The sequence below is a fragment of the Pygoscelis adeliae genome, unplaced genomic scaffold (assembly GCF_000699105.1).
Source record: "Pygoscelis adeliae isolate BGI_AS28 unplaced genomic scaffold, ASM69910v1 Scaffold106, whole genome shotgun sequence".
NCBI classification, from domain to species: Eukaryota; Metazoa; Chordata; class Aves; order Sphenisciformes; family Spheniscidae; genus Pygoscelis; species Pygoscelis adeliae.
The window spans coordinates 4,074,047-4,088,367 of record NW_008824939.1 but is presented as its reverse complement, the minus strand read 5'-3'; the positions used below and the strand labels follow the sequence as shown (position 1 = coordinate 4,088,367).

At 38.2% G+C, this 14,321-nt stretch overlaps 2 protein-coding genes across 3 annotated transcripts in view; one reads left to right on the top strand and one right to left on the bottom strand.

Moving 5' to 3' along the window:
* The window catches only part of METTL5 (methyltransferase like 5), a 5,501-nt gene extending 944 nt beyond the window's left edge, over window positions 1–4,557 (top strand). Inside the window, exons 2-8 of one of the 2 annotated variants that reach the window (XM_009325424.1) lie at window positions 314–435; window positions 1,105–1,219; window positions 1,679–1,860; window positions 2,264–2,346; window positions 2,651–2,702; window positions 3,387–3,436; window positions 4,452–4,557. In XM_009325424.1, coding sequence (XP_009323699.1) covers window positions 327–435; window positions 1,105–1,219; window positions 1,679–1,860; window positions 2,264–2,346; window positions 2,651–2,702; window positions 3,387–3,436; window positions 4,452–4,505 — 645 coding nt within the window. In that variant the 5' untranslated portion in view covers window positions 314–326 and the 3' untranslated portion in view covers window positions 4,506–4,557. Of the gene's footprint in view, window positions 1–313; window positions 436–1,104; window positions 1,220–1,678; window positions 1,861–2,263; window positions 2,347–2,650; window positions 2,703–3,386; window positions 3,437–3,874; window positions 4,149–4,451 lie in introns of those variants that run through there. The other variant, XM_009325422.1, reaches the window with a different exon arrangement.
* Window positions 4,219–14,321, bottom strand: part of SSB (Sjogren syndrome antigen B (autoantigen La)) — a 12,980-nt gene continuing 2,877 nt past the window's right edge. The window contains exons 2-12 of the mRNA XM_009325425.1: window positions 9,908–9,982; window positions 8,355–8,458; window positions 8,012–8,186; window positions 7,743–7,850; window positions 7,542–7,642; window positions 7,233–7,304; window positions 7,106–7,148; window positions 6,232–6,372; window positions 5,670–5,853; window positions 5,376–5,507; window positions 4,219–4,670 (exon numbers count right to left, since the gene is read on the bottom strand). Coding sequence (XP_009323700.1) covers window positions 4,573–4,670; window positions 5,376–5,507; window positions 5,670–5,853; window positions 6,232–6,372; window positions 7,106–7,148; window positions 7,233–7,304; window positions 7,542–7,642; window positions 7,743–7,850; window positions 8,012–8,186; window positions 8,355–8,458; window positions 9,908–9,982 — 1,233 coding nt within the window. The 3' untranslated portion in view covers window positions 4,219–4,572. The remainder of the gene's footprint in view (window positions 4,671–5,375; window positions 5,508–5,669; window positions 5,854–6,231; window positions 6,373–7,105; window positions 7,149–7,232; window positions 7,305–7,541; window positions 7,643–7,742; window positions 7,851–8,011; window positions 8,187–8,354; window positions 8,459–9,907; window positions 9,983–14,321) is intronic.

Here is a 14,321-nt window from a genome sequence, read left to right as displayed (position 1 = left end):
GAGCGGAGCCCCGGGCCGAGGGCCGGAGCCCCGGGCCGAGGCGGGCGCGAGGCCTCTTCGGCGCCTAGCTTGGGGCGGGAGCCGGTTACTGGCCGTGCGTGAGGAAAGGGGCTGCCGCGGTCCGGGAATGGCCTGGCCTTAGCCAGCGCCGCGGTTGTCCCCCGTCATCGCTGCGCCGTCATCTGGATCCCTGAAAACAGCTGCATGAGAACACCTGGGAGATGCTGAGCTGTACAGTGGGATTTTAAGTATAAAAATTTAACATAGTGTGTAATTCATATTATTGTGACTGATTATGCGTTATTTTTCTTAGTTAAACTATAAACATGAAGAAATTAAAGCTTAAAGAACTGGAAAGCTGTCTTCAACAAGTTGATACTTTTGAAAGTCCAAAACTACTTCTTGAACAGTATCCAACGAGTCCTCATATCGCAGGTAGAGGTTACCTACAGCACTGTTGTCTTTTACTAGTTCTTCATCAGCACTTTAAAAAAAAAAAAAGTGTTTCGACTGCATTGTCTCCTTTGAAGCCTTTACACTAAAAGTAGTTGAGAAATTGTATCCAGGAGGAATGAAATTAATTATTTTTTAATTCTCTGTTAACTTCTTTTCATTAGAAGTATACCGTTAATGTACAATCCAAAAATCAAGTAAATTGATTTAGAAGATAGATAATGTTGTGATAGAAACATCTTAATCTGTAAATGAGAAAGCTGAAATGGACTTATTTCATGACACAAAAAACAGTAAAAGTGTATATACAGACACTCACCCATACCTTAAATGTGATTTTTTCCAATATTTTACGTCTTTCTATTGTTTTTCCCCAGACAAATTTAGAGGCATGCTTTTTCCACAAACAATACTCACAGCTCTGTGTGTAATCTCTCCACCAAAGGTCTAGAGTTCTCTAATTCATCAAAATGTTTTTGACTTGTTTTCACGTATAAATGAAAAAGAATTACAGGCAGTGAGAACATCAGCTTAATTTTGCATGACAAGAAACCTTAATTTCAGAGTTTTCTGAAGGCAGAAGTAGCTTTTCTTGATTAATCAGACGCATATTTGATATTACTGACCTGTGGTTTTTTTTTTTTCCCCCAGCATGTATGCTTTATACAATTCACAATACTTTTGATGATATTGAAAACAAAACAATTGCAGATTTAGGATGTGGTTGTGGCATGCTCAGCATTGGAAGTGCAATGTTAGGAGCAGGGTAAGTATTTAATACCAAGTTCTCTTTGTGTTTTTTTCTGGCATAGAAGAGTAGAAAGTAAGATCAGAACATAGCAGTGCTGAACTAAACTAATTTTAGGTATCTAATCTGGTGCATAATGAGGCTATTTAATATGTTTAGACAGTTAATAACCATTCAAATAGCGGAAGAGATAGACATGAATGGAATGCCATGAATTTGGAAGTGATAATGTTTGCTTTCCCCTGAAGCACTAAATGAACGCATGAAACTTCCTTCACAAACTTTAAAAGGATATTTGAGAAAGGGCGACAGAGCTACTCGCATTTTTATCAGCACTGAATTTATAGTGTCTGCTTGTTACATTTCCTAGATAAAACAAGTTGTGTACACAGATGCCTTTCAAAACTTTACTGTAGACTTCAAACACCATTTTAGTTTGCAGGAGACTAATATGTGGCACTTTTTTTTTTTTAATAGATTGTGTGTGGGGTTTGACATAGATGCCGATGCACTGGAAATATTTAATAGTAATATTGAAGACTTTGAGCTCACAAACATCAACATGGTTCAGTGTGATGTCTGTTGTTTATCTGACAGCACGTCAGAGACTTTTGACACAGTTATTATGAACCCTCCATTTGGTACCAAGCATAATAAAGGTTCGTAATTCCGAAAGTCAGTTAGAAATTATTAGGAATGAAATAGCAAGGGAAACCCTTTTAATGAAACATCTTCCTTCTTTATTACAATTACGTGTTCTAATTACCTAGAGTTTTGTTGATCTGGAATCAGTTTCCTAAGTACAGATTAACAACTTCATCATTGTAACTAACAATTGCTGGGTATGAAATAAACAATACTAGCTATTTCATATCCCTATCATTTTTATCTTTTACTAAAAGCAATTGGGTACATTTTAGAAATACTTTCTGTACTTTAATGTATTCAGTGCTGTTTCTCAGATAGCTATTACTCCAGAAAAATTGAAGAATGAAGCAGATCTTTAAGTCCTCTAGTTTAAGCTTGCATTTAACAGTTCTAATAATTTCATCATTCTTTTAGGAATGGATATGATTTTTCTGAAAACTGCTTTACAAATGGCAAAAACAGCTGTATATTCCCTTCACAAAACTTCAACACGGCAGGTAAGCCCTTCATTTTAGCAGGGTGAGCATTAACCAGACAATGAAATAGCTGGCATTTAATGATGTTGTCTATAGCTTCACTGATTTGTTCACACCTTTAGGGGGTATGAAACTTGTTTTGGGTAAATACTAATCATGTCAAATAACTGTGATCTCAAACGCATCAAGATAAGTAAGTGATCTAATGTTTCAGCTTGAAAAACAAAAGCACAGGAGATTTCTTAAGTAAGTACAGGGTATAGATGTTTACAAGACAGTGTAGAAACAAACTTTTAAATTTACCTGTATCTATTTAATATTGTAGCACATTCAAAAGAAAGCAGATGAATGGGGAGTGAAGATGGAAGTCATAGCAGGTAAGATTAATTTGTTGTTAAAGAAAAAAAAAATTTGTTGGGGGCTAGTATCTGTAACGCTACTAGCCAGTCTTAACAGCCTGAGGTAAATTTAAGTGTGATTTAACACTGAAAATTACGCAGGTCTTTTTTTAAGCAGCGCCCCCCCCCCCCTTTTTTTTTTTAACATACCTTGCTACCTGGCTAGAATACAAGCAGACACTTAATAAAGCTCTGAGGAATATATATTCTGTGCAGAATTAGAATTGGATTTCTTCCTGGACTAGATTTTGCCTTCAAGCAGAAGTTACCTACCTTCCTGCTTCAAAAGGAGATTGTTGCTGAGTAACAAAAGCAAAGTGCAGGTCAGTCGTCACACAAAAAAGCATCCTGTCCTTATAGTCACCTAAGTATTTTTCTTTAAAGTATCTTCCCGATTCTTAAATATCACCAGCTAGATGCTTTATACAGTCATACAACTTGAGACATGGAAGTTGCACAAGTGCTTGAAACACAACTGCATTTCAGCCATCCACTTACTGATGTGGTTGGCTTAAATGTTCAGTCATAATGTAGTCCAGAGGTCAAAACAGTTATCTAGTCAGGGGCAACAGAGGTGGGCAATAGAAGAACATGAGTGTAGGGTGTAAGTCAATTGACTAACAATCATTCTAGTGTAACAAGTATTCTTCGTACTGTTCACAGAACTTAGATATGACCTACCTGCATCATACAAGTTCCATAAGAAGAAATCAGTAAGTATAAAACCTAACATAACTGAGAAAATGCTCTGTGTTGTACTAGGCAGATAAATAAATTCTACTTAAGAAAATTTAGGTTTTAGGGCCGTATGTACTGGATGAGGAATGCTCACAGCACTTGAGAGAAGTTCACTACGATGGCATCAAGTTCCATTACTGTTACTACATTTTGTAGTTGAACAGGGAAAATAATCATTGTAATGCAAGTCAAAGCTATACACAAAGATTAAAGCCAGCATTGCAACTAGATGTGAAAAAGCTAAGGGTAGCCTCCTTGACCCAACTTTTAATAGTTATTTGCTTGATCCTATCTGCAGCTGGAACTTAGACTGTAATGAAGGCCAGAGTAACTAGGATGTTACAGCTGTAGCATTATTTCAGTGTTCTATGCTCTGTACTGCAAATAGCTACAGCCAGTGAAATCCATCACAGAACCATCTTGGAGGGAGCAGGAGGAAGCTGCACGCTTCATCCCACAATAGAAGATCTAGTCGGGATGCTAGAGTATGGAAGCTTAAGCCCACAGGCAAGTTCCTGGGTGGTGAATGCTGGCCTAGAAACATGTATCCTGCTACCATAGGGGAAGTAGAGAGAGAATCCTGGAGTAGACTGAGCAAGATTTGAAGATTGTTAGGTACGTTGAGTAGCAAAGACTAGAAGTTTTATTCAGCTGTACCTATTCTCTTGGTGACTTGTACTTAAGTGATGGAAGTCTGTCCAGCTTTGCTACTTCACAGTTACAGCTTCATACTACATTAACATCCAGGCTTCAGTAGTAAGCAGTTTTAAGTTCTGAATTTATTGGTAGGTGGTATTTAACATAACCGCAAGATTACAAAGTCCAGAACCTTTTACATCTGAATGAGGTGCCAGAGAAGTTGAGAGGATCTGTCAGTATAAACAAAACTATATAAAAGAGTTTTCCAGGGTGGTATGTTACGAGTAAGCATGCTTATTAAAAAAAAAGAAAGCTGTAACCTAACAAAATGAAGCTTTCCTCTCATTGTAGGTTGACATTGAAGTGGATTTCATTAGATTTTCTGCCAAGAAACTCCTGAGCTAAGGCATGTCTTTAAAACCTACTGAAAATGGAACAATAAAAACAATTATTTTTTTTTTTTATTTTAGTATTACTGATCTCCATCTCCATTTTCTGTTTTCAGTTGTTTTGGTGCAGGTTCTTCTTTTTCCATTTCCTCCAGTGGTCTCTTCTTGGGACTTGCTGGTTCTGCAAGATTGAATACGTAGTCATTTATGGTAAAGGAAAGCATTTCAGTATTACCTGAAATCTGAAAAAACAAACCCTTCGTACCGTGTAGGTTCAAGGATGAGTCCTAGTTTATCCACAGCCACTGCTATGCTAGCGGGTTTACTTATTACTGTGACTTAAAGCTTTTAGATGTTCTAAAATACCAACTTTGAAGAGCTTTCTCCCTGTATAACTTCACAGCAGGAGGGCAGGTAAGATAGAGGAATATAATCTTAACAGGAGTAAGTTTCACTGGGTTTTGTTTAAGCAGGTGCCATATCTACTGGACAGAAGCTTAGCTCTTCATCTTCTCCAAGCTAAATAGCAATATGCAGAACTATTAGTCTTCTCAGATCCTCAAGGAAAAAAAAAAACCACACCACTCAAGAGGCTGGGTCTGTACAGTTGTGTAATGTTGCTGACAACCACCATCTTTCAATGCAGAATGCTTTCAAGAGCCCTGCAGTACAGCCTCGGCTATCTAGTAATTATTTTAATATGCTTTTTGGACAGTTCTGGAATGAATCAAGCACAAAACCCTTAAAGTTACTTCACTGGTACTGACAAGAGGACAGAAACAGTACAATGCAGGGCCAAATCTGAAACACTAAGAAACATGAGTAGTACATGGAGTTACTTTCTGGAGAAGTAAAGAAGCTGCATCCAGTGCACAAAATGACATACCTGCTTTAGTATCATCTTCGCCACCTTCTTCTTCATTCTCAAACTTTATTTTCTTGCCCTGAAACTGTACTTTTCCTTTGTGTGCACCTTGAGGTATCTTTCCCCCTCTTCCTTTTCCTTTAATTTTGCGTCCTGTGGGGATATAAGATGTCAGGAACTTTGTCTTTTAACTGGCAAGCTCAAAAGAATGCTTTACAGTTAGTCAGTGTTTAGTACGTATTCACTATTTACAGTTACTTTCACACAGTGCCACTTCTAGGACATTATAAATGCTTAAACCGATAAAAGGAGGACCTTTTGTTTTCTGTTTCAGCAATTCTTGCTGATCTTCCAATATTTTTTTCAGAGCTTCTTTCTCTGCATCTGCTTCTAGCACTTCCCATGTGACATCCTTGTTCCGAAGCTGTAAGTTTCCGTTATGTGCTGCTTTGGCTTTTTCCAGGGCTTCTTTTGCAATATCCTTAAATAGGATAATTCCCTTGAAAAGAAGAGTGGCATTTGCATTTGAATCTTTCTGCGAAAACATTCAGCTAGAATGATGAACAACATATCCTGTTGGGTACCTCAGCAAGTTCATTACTCTTGCATGATGTAAAATATGTCTAGACCAAAGCAAAACCCTGACTGTCCTAACAAACATTCTCAGTCTCAGTTTTGACCGTATCAACTGAGAAGGCTGGAACCTTTATCAGTTCTTTTGAAAGAATTTAAGGGAATAATTCAATTCTGTAGATATTCTGCAATTCCACAAGTCAAATAAATAATTTATTTGATTACATAAGAGAACAAGCATTTAATCATTCAGTTTCAAACTTTAATACAGAGATCTTAACTCCTTGTCCAAAATTGTACTGACCTCCTTTGCACCTCTGACAAAGTGTATCCATTTGATTTCTCCGTGATCAGAAAATACATCATGGAGATCTTCTCTGCATGTTTGATCATCTAGATCACCAGAAAACTTCAAAAGACATCCTGTCTTTTCTTCCAGAGACTTCTAAATGAAATAAAAAAACGCCACATTTTTGTTGAAGGGTCAAGCTTGAATATTCCTTTTTTTTCCTCCCTGAATCCTAAGACTATTAAAACACGGTAGTGATAAATAAGCAATTGAAGTCACCCCCTTAGCACCATCAGCAACCCAAGCATTCTTGCTACATAGCTTATTTAGGCTGAGTCCCAAGTCTTGCATGGTGTGTCCCCTGCTCCTTTTTTTTTTCTTTTTTAAATTTTATTTGCTTACTACGATACATTTATGTGGAACTTAGGACTCCCTTCCTGTAATAGAGTTACACTCTTTAAATTGTGCAAAACAGTTTTCTGAAGGCTGACGCCTCAGGTTGAAAATCTATGTAATACTAATTAAGTCCTTACTGGATCCTTTAAATACCACAGAAGAACTACCATCTCAGTGGTGCATTTAGGATCACTTCTGAACAGGTAAACATGCCTAATAATTTAAATTCAGGATATGATCCCTTAAACAAAATTAGTCTCTTGAAAATAAGATTAAATACCATGACAAAACCAAGTCTTACTGTATGTTAGTTGGAAAAGCTGAAGTGACTTTCTAGAAGGTGCTCTTTACTATAGAATTTCAAACTCTGAATATCCCATGTTAGCTTTACAAAATGTAGCTGCAGGAGCATGTTTGTTATGTGTGGATTGAAAATCCACACAAAAGCAAGCATTGCACAGTTTTCAGGTATAGAGATTTAAGAAACCCATACCATTTCAGCATCTGCTGCTTGTTTCTGTTTTTCTTCTTTTTCCCTGTAGAAAAGTTAAATTAGTTAAGAGTTGGTTCAGGTGTGATCAGGTGAGCAAAACCAGGGACTTCAATTGATAATGACTTACTGTTTAGCTCTTGCTTTAGCTTCTACTTTGTTTTGTCTCCTTTCTTCATTCTTCTTTGTACAATACTCCTCCCTTCAACAGAATATGAGCTAAGTTAATACCATTTGAAGTATTCCATTATAGTTACTTTATAAGACAGCAGTAGCAAAGAAACAGTTGAGATTATCTTTCGGAGTTGAGATGCTAGTCTCCAAAAGGTACAGCTATCAATACCTCTACAACAGCGTAGAAACTTACACTTCTCAGGTCAAGCCAGGTTCTTGTCTAAATCCACCCTTATTAGTTCATACATCAGTTAAGTGGACTTACTTGAAAAGTACTATCAGCTCTGTGTCTTTGTACTTTTGGTTTGGGATCTCTGTGAACTTCTTAGCAGATTCAACACTATCAAAAACTGCAAATATTGAGCCCTGTTAAATGGTGAGAGACATTCAGTGTTAGACTAATTGAACAGTATGTCATCCAGGAGGGATCCCTGCCCCAGGTCTAACTGTTCATCGCAAGAGCTACCTTAAACGTTCTCTGCAGCGTTCTCCTCATTTGAATGTTTTCAACTGGACCTTTATCCTCAAGCCATTCTTTGATATCATCAAGAGTTGCATCTAGTGGAAAGCCTTTCTGCAAGATAGCAACAAGCTTCAGTTATATGCAACAAACTGACACTTAGTCAGAAATTATCTAGTTATTCATACTATCTAGTATGAATTAATTCAAGCTTTACTTAGATGGTTTTCAAAATCATGCAGAACAGCACAGAGCGAAGGAAGAAGCTTACTTACAACATATACAGATCTGTTTTTAATTGCAGCCTTATACTGGTCATTTAATTCAGGAAGGGGTTTGTTTGGAGATCTTCTGATTTTAGTTTTGTCTTCATTTATTTCCATTAAACCAGTCTTGGATTTTCTTAGCGCTTCTACAATAACACTAAAATCTTTTGAAAGGCGACTTAACCTATTTGAGTAAGCAGGCACAGGTCATTACAAATACACAGGCAAAGCTGAAGCCAAATGTTAAAACAGCAATAGGAGCTGTACATGCAGACCAGGGACATTTGGCCCCAAATAGAGCTAAGTAGCTGACAGTTACCCTTCCATCCAGATTAGCTGTACTTTGGTTTACCTGTTGAATTTGATCATTACTTCTAAAGGCACCCAGCCATCATCTAGTTTGATCTGTTCCTTTAGGAACTTGTCTCTTGGTAGATTGTGATTGCCAAAATAGTACTGCAAAAAAAGAAGGGAGAGGGAGGCAGGGAGAGAGATTTGTCTTTGAATGTTCAGTCTTAAAAGCTGATTTTCATCTGACAACTTACTGCAGTGGATTAAGACATACCAAAATTCATTAATCTGAACAATTAGAAATTCTGAGATTATTACTTCCTGCTTTAACATGATCCTTTTCCAAAAGTTAGCTGCAACACATAAGCTAAAAGCTGGTGCTTCATCCAGTGGGACAATGAGGCAAAGGTAGACTGCAGTTTTGTTTAGGAAAGGCATGAAGCTTATTCTGCTGACGTAATTATTCATCAACCTGATCAAGCTCTGCAGAGTCTAAAGTCAAATTTGTCACCAACAGATTCAGGTTTTAGTCCTTATTTAAGGAACATATAAGCAAGAATATTGTATTTGCCACACTGAGAAATCATACACATAGACTAGAGTTTCTAGGTCTCGTTCAAGAAAATACTGTAAGATAAAAAAATTGTTTTTATTTTAATTTACTATGTTCTCATTTTGATCACGTCCAGCATGGGAAGACAATTTGGCACAAGATAGACACGTTATCAGATTCTTTTGCTTACTAGCAGTCATCTAACTAGGGTCAAATACTTGAAGTCATAGGATAAGTTGGAGCATTTCCACCAATATCATTGTGCTTTAAAAACTCAGTGCAAGTTCTACAACACCACCTCTCCCTCTAGTATACCTCAAACTCACATTACCACAAGTCTAGCTTTGTCAACTATTTTTCCTCAATTTCTGTTGTTTGGGGTTTTTTTTCCATAAATAATGACTACAGCTCCATATGCTAATGGGGATTCACGTGCAGCTGTATTTTTGTCCGTCAGGAAGACAGTTTTGTTCTAGATGTCATATTAAGTGATGTGCTCAGTTTTCCATTGTAGGGTAACCCTCCAAGTCCCTAGAGTAAGAAAGTTAATCTAAAGCAGGCACATAAGTTTAGTTGTAATTTGTAGCAATAAATTACAAAGCAGTAAATCATAATAGCAAGTTATGCAATGTGCTAGTATTTTTACCAGCACAGATTCCCAAGTAGGAGGATTTTGTCGCCAAAAAGATTGAGTCATATAGAATTAAAATGCATCTTCATATCTGCATAGATAGAATAACACCAGCGAACATAGCAATAAATTGTTTAATGATACATTCACTTGCTATGGCACCTAAAACACTAGCAAGTTAAACCTTTTGTTTTCAAATGGGGGTCTTACAGGCAACTCTAGACAAGTATAACTTCCAACATAGACTACAATTATGAATTATCTTAAAGTATTAAATACCTGTCATAGACCTGTGACAGAGATTTTTTGAAGAGCTGAAGGTTCAAGTCTAACTTCCTATGAAGTTAACTTCCCATTAGCCAAGTCCCTACCAATGAGTGTCTCCAAAACTACATCTCGGTCCAGATCCCAAACTAGAAATTGAACTTACCTCAATTTGCTGACAGATTTTGCTTTCCAAAATAGACATGTTTTCACCATCTCCATTTTCAGCCATTTTCACCAGCTGTGTTGAAAAGAACATAGAGCGAAGGCACTAAGTATTGAATAGTACTTTCTACAGACTTATATTCATATAGTGTTGCATTTTACTGCAGCCTTATCTAAACAAGATAGCAGACAAATTCTTTAGCCATATGTTTATGTTTGTGAGCCAACTTTAAACATGACCACAGAACTCCAAGGGGAAACTATGAAACAACTGAAAAAAACCCCAAGTAAAATACTTGGGTTGTTAACGAAGCATTTGGCATTCTACATTCAAGATAAGTAAAAAAATGCTGGCACTTTAAGGCATTATTTGTTATTTACCTTTTTCTAGGCACAGATACTTGGTACCTAAAAGCAACAAACCTGAGAGCCAACAACATTTGTTCTTTAAGTCAAATCCAGCTTCTCATCACTAGACAAAACATCAATAACAAAAATTGTTTAATATCCCTAAATAGGTATAATTAGAGACTTCTCTGAAATTTCTGCCTCCTAATTAATCTTTGAAAGTTCAAGGAACTTAGTGGAGGAATGAATGAAAATATCTGCATTTACTAATACGTCCTGAAGATGTCTAGTTCTCTCCTTTACAAACTTGTCTTCACTGCAGTTCTGCCTGAATGCTGACTCATAAGAGGCAAAATGTTTTAACTTGAAAGTAACCTGTTCCCTTAACTGGCAGTAAGCATATAATCCCAGTACATCAGATACAGTCAGTACATGCACTAGAAGGTTGGCCAGAAAGTTAATTTGGATCAGAAAACTTCTATCTAGTTCTCTTAAGATAAGGATAGAGTGTGAAGAGTAATCCCTGAAGAAAAAGGCAGCTTTATAAAGCTAACAGAAATCAGTTTGATTTCAGTTTTGAAATATGAAGCACAGATTTCTTCTTTCTCCCTTTGGGCACTCTCACACTTGTTAAATCCAGCTACAGAAGTTGAAGCAGTTTCATGGTCCTCCTTTACCCCAGCTCCCAGATCAGTGATCATTAAGACTACTGGTGAAGATGGGGTTGCACTCATGTCTTGCATGGTTTATTGGGAGATTTAAGCATACACATTCTGCTCTTCTGCCACTCGCAGGACAGTAACATCTTTCAGAGCATCGAGATGACTGACAACGTAGAAGCAGGGAAAACTCCCCTGAGACTCATCACAGGAAATGATGTTCTTCATCAGAACACCTGCCTAGCAGCCCCATCTTATTTTAGTAGTTTAATTCACCGATCATTGTTCAGCCTACTGCAGTCTGCAGTATTCCCATTTCCTCCTCTTCCTGATCTCAAGGCTACATTGCATCCTTTGACTTGTTTGTAGTTCTTTTTAATCTTGGCACTTACAGCCTTAAAATTTGCATCCCCATCTCCACTACTGGACTTCCACCTGTACCTAACATTGTAACAGTCTTTAAAGCGTGATTTCAGCGAGTGTTAGTTGACAGCTATGCTCAGAGTGTGATCCATTTGTCTGTAAGGCACTTCACTAAAATCTAGGCCGTAGTACACAAGCTAACAGTTGCAGTTACTTTAGAGATGTCTCACAGTAGCCACCCTGACTTAGTTCACCACCACATTCAGGTGCTGGCACTATCTTAACAGTCCCCTGTGATGTTGTCCCCAACACCCAACCTTTGAGAAACCAGTGTTCTATTTTACATTATACCTAATTTGGTGTAATTTAGTGGCAGTCTATGGAGTAGTCTCAGCTTTTGCCATTGGATCAACTAATTGACCACACTTCTTGTGTGCTACTGTAACACCTGATCCAACAGGAAGTTAACCCACCAAAGAAAGGGAAGAACTGTTTCATTAGATAAATTTATCACCGACTTGAGATTCAGCTTGTAGAAAACACTAGCGATGGAACTGTTAGGGCAGGGAGGACAAGAGGAGGAAAAAAAAAAAAAAAAAACAGAAACACCTTTCCGTGGAGCAAGCGGTTGTAGTGGGTTAGATTTGACATTAAATATATCCTCAGGGTCAAAAAAAAAAAGTACTGAAAGGCAGCCATGTGAATCTTCATATTCTTGAACCTTAGTTTGGTGATTTAACTCACATTGCAAAGCCTCTTCTCCAGGTATGGCAGACATTTTTTAAGCACTAGGCAACATATTTAAGTGAACCATTTTCTTATGGGTGATTTTCACAGTGCAGCTCAACTAATGTTTAAGACGACATACTAATTTACTAAGAGACGTGAAAAATTTTACTCTCTTGCATGTTCTGAGGAAAAAAATTAATTTGGATTTTAGTCATGTATCCTGTTTAAAGAAAAATGCATTAACAGTATGTTCTGGAACTCTAAAACAGAGAATCTGCTGGTGCACACTGAAATACAGGTTGAGCTGGATAGAGGAATCTTCCCTCACCACCTTCCATTTGGTCAGCTGGTCTCAAGTACACTGTTAAGAAGGAGCTGAGTGGAGACAGCTGCTTTGTACTCTTCTGTAGTGTGAAAAACAGACCAGCCTCCAAGTAGGCTGTATCTGCTTGCTCCTTCAGCGGTCTTTGCTATTTTACCTGTTATACCGAGTAGTGGATTTAGTAGTGGATTTCTTGGAACAAGTTTTCCCTTAATACAAGCTGTTGTTAAAATAAAACTTGGGCCCTTTTGGCTGCGTGCTGCCCAATCACCAGCAGTTCTACCCCAGTTAATGAGGGGAGGATTATGCACAGGCAGCATGTCTGAGATAGTATAGTTAAAAGAGAATCTGTTCGTAAAGCTGTTGACTTTGCTTTGGTTTTATCATTTAGAGAAAACCCCTCCTCAATCTGTCCAGGGTAGCCTGGCTCTTCTAGCCTCACCAAAAACCACACCAGTCTGAAGTACGCAGGACAGCCGCCTTTTTACCACTAGATACCCAAGAAGCCATTAAGAAATGCCAAGATAATAGTTCTATGAAGCATAATGGAAGAACATACGCTTTTGTCTTCACCTAGCTTCTGCCACCTAAACTCCTTCAGCCTTGTTATGTCGTTGAATACCCTGGCTGTCTTGCACTTCTCCAGCTCTCACAGTGCACCACTCTCCCAGTCTGTCTCACTCTGGGTACCAAAATACCCAGAACCAGCAACTCACTTTCCACATAATAAGGCTCAGCTTCACTGCTAAGAAGATACAAAAAACAAAGTCTATTTCCTTAGCAGTACTTTCAAGGTAAAAACCAAGCTGTACAGAAGTGTAAAACAACACAAGACCTGGAACAAGTCCTTCAGATTAAGTCTTACACTGGAAGAGTTCTTCTAAAAAGCACCCGTTCAGCTGCAAGTAACAACAAACTGAAGGCAAGACTAAGAAAGACTCAAGCTTCCCATACGTGGAATTCAGTTCAGACACTGATCGAGCTCTAACCTGTTTAGAATAAAAGCAGAAACAGCCTTCTAATTTAAGAGAAATTCTGGTCTTGCTGCACATGCTCACTTCGGACTCTAGCTCAGTCATTTAGCACAAGCTAGTCTTCTGGATCCAACTTCCAGATCAATAGTTTTCAGTTGCTGTGCAGCAATGAAGACTGATAAAAAGCTAGCTCCATTGAACAACCACCGCAGTCTGAACAGCATGCAAAATCCTACATCAGATTTTATTCTAAGTGCTTTCTTAGCGGACCGCACTGAGTTGTTCCTTCTGTGTGCCAACAGTCTGTAGCAGTACTACTCAAAATGAAAACAAGTTAAAGTAATGCAAGTAGGCATGAGATTTAAATTACAAACGGAAAGTGACAGTCAAGCCCTTTAACTAGAACAATTTGATCCCACGCTATATTAGCTAGATCATCCCTAAAGAACTCTCAAGGTGGATTTTCATCAGTCATTTAGTTTACAGATTTAAGGTCTGGTCAAAGCTTAGTTGCAGGCTAACTGCTTTTACCATTGCTGTAATAGAGTGAAAGGCTTGCTTTTTTTTTTAAAAAAAAAGCTTCCCCGGTAAACAGTTCCATTGCATGGAATTGTTATTCATGCAATGCATCGTTCAGGAACCCGTGTGTAAGAGGCCTGAGCCTTCTGACCAGATTCTTATATCAAAACACAGCTTTTTGTTTAAGGTAAGGATTAACTGCCACCACTCATTATCACAAATGTTATTTGCACAGTTGGTTTTTGAGCAGAATCAGTGCAATATAAGAAGGAATTTCTTACAAGAAGTATTTAACCTTTAGAAACGTCAGCTCCTGAACCTTACGTCTATGCTAGGAGACCATCAGTTTGTTCTAAGACGCTTTTATGCTACTACAGCGACAACATACCTCTCTTCAGACAACCTCAAGCCCCGTGGCCAAGGTTCCCACCCAGCGGACACCTCAGCCTGGCTGCAGCGTGAGCGCTGCCCTCAGCCCGCCTGGCCGGCGCGCGCTCCGGG